The sequence below is a fragment of the Gavialis gangeticus genome, unplaced genomic scaffold (genome assembly GCF_001723915.1).
Source record: "Gavialis gangeticus isolate Ggan-Ray unplaced genomic scaffold, GavGan_comp1, whole genome shotgun sequence".
NCBI lineage: Eukaryota > Metazoa > Chordata > Crocodylia > Gavialidae > Gavialis > Gavialis gangeticus.
The window spans coordinates 11,058,684-11,062,732 of record NW_017729009.1 but is presented as its reverse complement, the minus strand read 5'-3'; the positions used below and the strand labels follow the sequence as shown (position 1 = coordinate 11,062,732).

General features: G+C 42.0%; 1 protein-coding gene across 3 annotated transcripts in view; it reads right to left on the bottom strand.

The window, feature by feature from the left end:
• RTEL1 (regulator of telomere elongation helicase 1) overlaps positions 1–4,049 on the bottom strand; it is an 89,109-nt gene that overhangs the window by 33,171 nt on the left and 51,889 nt on the right. For all 3 annotated transcript variants that reach the window (XM_019510043.1, XM_019510041.1, XM_019510042.1), the window contains 3 exons: positions 2,475–2,552; positions 1,345–1,488; positions 543–658 (listed from right to left, as the gene is read on the bottom strand). In XM_019510043.1, coding sequence (XP_019365588.1) covers positions 543–658; positions 1,345–1,488; positions 2,475–2,552 — 338 coding nt within the window. The remainder of the gene's footprint in view (positions 1–542; positions 659–1,344; positions 1,489–2,474; positions 2,553–4,049) is intronic.

Below are 4,049 nucleotides of genomic sequence, written 5' to 3'. Positions count from 1 at the left end.
GATCTGCTAGGTCCCTTCCGACCCTAAATCTATGAAACTATGAGACATGCCAGTTGCCTTAAGCCACAGTCTCAGTTGGGAAAAAAAAAAGATTTTCTGGCAGTGGAAGCCTTTTTCCTGCTTCTCCTTCCCTCAAAAATCCAACTGCTGTTCATTACCTTGTAATATGAACACAGAGCAGGAGGGGAACATCTGCTGTGTTTGTATTAAACATTTCAAGAAGTTTTGTATCCTGACATCAGAAAGATTAGGAGACACACACGCACAAACGCATCATTAACACAATCAGCTTACTCTGCATCTGTTAACACTGACACCAGTCTCTTTCTCCAGTCCAAAAGGGAAGAACACTTTGGGAAGGGAGAGCAGAAAAGCAGCATACAAGTTATTTTTACTTTTTAGGGAAGATGTTTCCTCAGCCATTCTCCAACTAGCAGTACCAGCACACAGAGAGAGAGGATACCAGCTGCATGTTGGATGGAGGAACACCGACGCATACACATGGCAACTTCTATTGAATACCGCTCAACCCAGGAGTTCACCTGTTGTCGCAGAGGAATATGGCACCATAATCATGGCGGTGCCTGATGACCCTGCCGATGGCCTGATTCACAGCCCGAGAAGCTTGCTGGCTGTACCATTCGCGCCCAGACAGAAACTGAAACAGGTGGGAGAAAAAGGACTGGATGATTTTAATATGTAAAGTGTATTTGCAATGTAGAGGTTGCTTGTTTAAGCCTCCATCCCATACGTGCTGAAAACAGACTCCTAAAAAAGTGAGAGTCATAAGAGTTCAGTGCAGGCAGAACTCTGCTAAAACATCTCATCTGACTAAATGGAAGCAGTATTTATTTCCAGATAGCCCCTGCCTAGCTACGGACATCATCTTCAGTGTTATGTAGAAAGTGTATAGAGTCACTGAAGAGAAGGGGCTATAAATTCTGACTCAACAACACTTACCATGCGGCTGATTACTTAGCAGTTATTCTGCAGAATAAGAAAGAAGACAGACTCAGAATAAAGTGCTACTAAATATAGCCAACAACATATATTTGGCTGAGGCTGCTTGACCAATTTCCCTCTAAGCCAGACATTCCCTTTGGAAGATAAAGAACTGCCAGATGCATAGAAGTCTTTGGAGCTCTTCCAGGGGATTTCTGGCCCTTGATTACAGCCGTTGTAACATAGTGGTGAACTTTGAACATCGAGAGAACCCAGGAAAGAATCTGAGCAGGGGTGTCAAATTCTCAAGGTCTTACAGCTTTTTAAGTTATCCGGACCCATTGGAGATTGGAAGAAAATCACATGCAAAAGAAAGACACAGTGAACAAGTGAATAACCAACCTGTGCACCTCCACTTTTTTTTCTCATTTCATCTAGGAAGTCCATCTTTAAAACAACTCTTGGTTCCATGCGAGGGGGGAATGGAAGTCCAGTGATGATGACACCTCGTCCATTTGTATCTGCAAAGTCCAAGCCTTCGCTGGCCTGAGGATGTACAAATGCTCTCAGATCACCGGCAGGAATTAAGTGACATTTCAGAGCAGTTAAGGAACTATTTGCCTTTGCCCCCCTCCTTAAACTACATGTTTGGCCAGTGGAGTTTGAAACTAGTGAAATACTGTGAATGGTATGAATGGGATTCTTGGCTTCTAATACCAGGATGTTAATCTTAGTACTTTCCTAACACCAAACATACATTAGCCAAAAGGTTTTAAGGAACAGTTTTTCTCTGCTCTTTTCTTATTGTGATGGTGGCTAAGACATTAATCATTTCAAACACTTTGACTTCAGGGCCATATTGCTCTCAGAACCACTATCTGATACACATTTCATGCCTTGGCAATCAGCACAGTTCAAACCCAGACAAGTCTGATAACAAATAATTAAACTTTTACAGTAAAGCGCTCTCTCCCTTTTCAGGGCCACTATAGCAAGATGCAGCAAGTATATTTCAAGTCTTCATCCTAACCATTTAAAGCAGATATAAACTATCCCAATGAGATCAATACAATTTGTAAAAATCAGGAAAAAATAATGCAGCTGAGACCACAAAAATTGGCAGCAGGACCCAGGCAGATGTAGGACATACTAATATTTGCTAATATTTTTAAAATTAAGCAGCAACACTGCAAGTCTTGAACAATGTTTCTTCAACGTACTTGACAGAAACATCCATAAACTTTTTTCTAATCAGAAAACAAGTTCTTCTGTGAGCAACCAGTACGTCACTACATGAAAAGCATGAATCAAGTCCCTTTGAGATATTCAAGAGAGGCATTCGTTCAAGTAAAACCATACACGAAGGGGCTGTGTACAAAAATCAGATCTGAAAAAACCCTAGGGTTTCCAGACTCAAATTCCTTTATTTGTTTTCCATGTGCGTGATTGTAGGAATGCACAATGTGTGTGCAAACCTCATAGCCAAAGGAACTATATAAGATGACACTTGTCTCAAAAGGTCCACACTTTACCTTTCCCCTACATACTGCCAAGAAAGCAGCTCCGCTGGACTTTGGACAGACGATCTTGTCATAATAGGCATCCATTACCTAAAGATAAACAGTTTCGGTAAGGACAGGGGAACTGCCCCACTTACACAAGCACAAATAAAACAAGGTAATAGGTTTGACTCACATTCTAGGATTCAGCCCATGGTTATCTTGGCTAAGTATCAGTTTCCTTACTGGACAGTAGGTATGAATGTGAGAAGTATCTATTCATTCAACTCCCCCCCATTCTAGACAAGTCAAATTCCTGGTAAACAGGGTGCTGTCACCTACCTCCAGAAAGGAAACAAAATGCTCATTGTTCACTAATCTTGTGATTCCACGCCAACAACTCAGGCAAACAAAACAAAGCAATTCAAGGATACAACTGACTCTTTGTAATAGTAGCAATAAGAGAGACTGGAAGCAGACAAGAAAAACAGTGGGAAAAGTGTGGGCAGTTTCAGCAAATTAAGAAATAGGTCACTTATAACTTTAACCTCATTTTCAACTACACATGGCCCATTGGTGAACACCAAATGGAAGACCAGCATCAGCCTGGATGAACGGAGATGTCATTCTAACAATTTCAGTGACTATAAAAAAAACCAAAACAATTTTGATGCAATTCAAATAACCTCCCTTATTAGGTCACGGCACGAAAGAAGTGAGAACACAGTGACAAATGGTAAAAACCCAACCTAGCATCTTCTGGGGATCCCACTTCCATCTGAAGGTGATGGCATTAAGCTTTTTGTCATCTTTTTCTCTGAAATGTTATATAATCTAGTGTTTCTAAATTAAGCCAAGACTATCTAATGTTTACTTTGCCAAAAAACATTTTAAATCAGCGGCGTCAAACATATGACCTGCAGGCCAGATCCGGCCCGTGGAGCTGTGTGATCTAGCCTGTGGATTGCTAGACTAACCCCTCATGCCACTGGTCCACATGCCCTGCACAAACATTCAGTCCTGGTTTGGCCGGCATGGGACCACGTGAGTTTGACATCCTTGTTTTAAATGGTAAAGACAAATTGTTGGACACAAGCCAAGATGGAGCACACGGCCACATAGGCAGTCCACAAGACAACTGCTATACAGCTGACCTTGTCTTTCACGGTTACTCAAGTCGGCCCCTGAGGAGACTGTTTAAACACGGTGCTGCCAGTCAGACACACTAATACAGAAACAGAGGGCTGGTAGGAGTTTCTTTCCTCTCTGGTAGAGTCTACCTTCTTCTTCCTTTGGCTATTGCTTTGACTTGGGAATGTGGCATATAGCAAGTATTTTGTAGGCAATTCCCACAGAAGGACACACACCGGGTGAGTCTCGATACACCCAGCCTAAAAGGCTTTGCATTCCACTGGAGATTCCTGAATTAAGTGCTGATGTGGTATGAAAGAGAGAAGGGCAGGAGGGGGAACATTACAGAGTAACATGCTTCATCTGATTAATGCACTGATCCTCTAGGCAGAAATTAACATTGCCCAGCCAAGGTAACTGTGTTTTTAATTTAACACACACACACACACACACACACACACACACACACACACACAC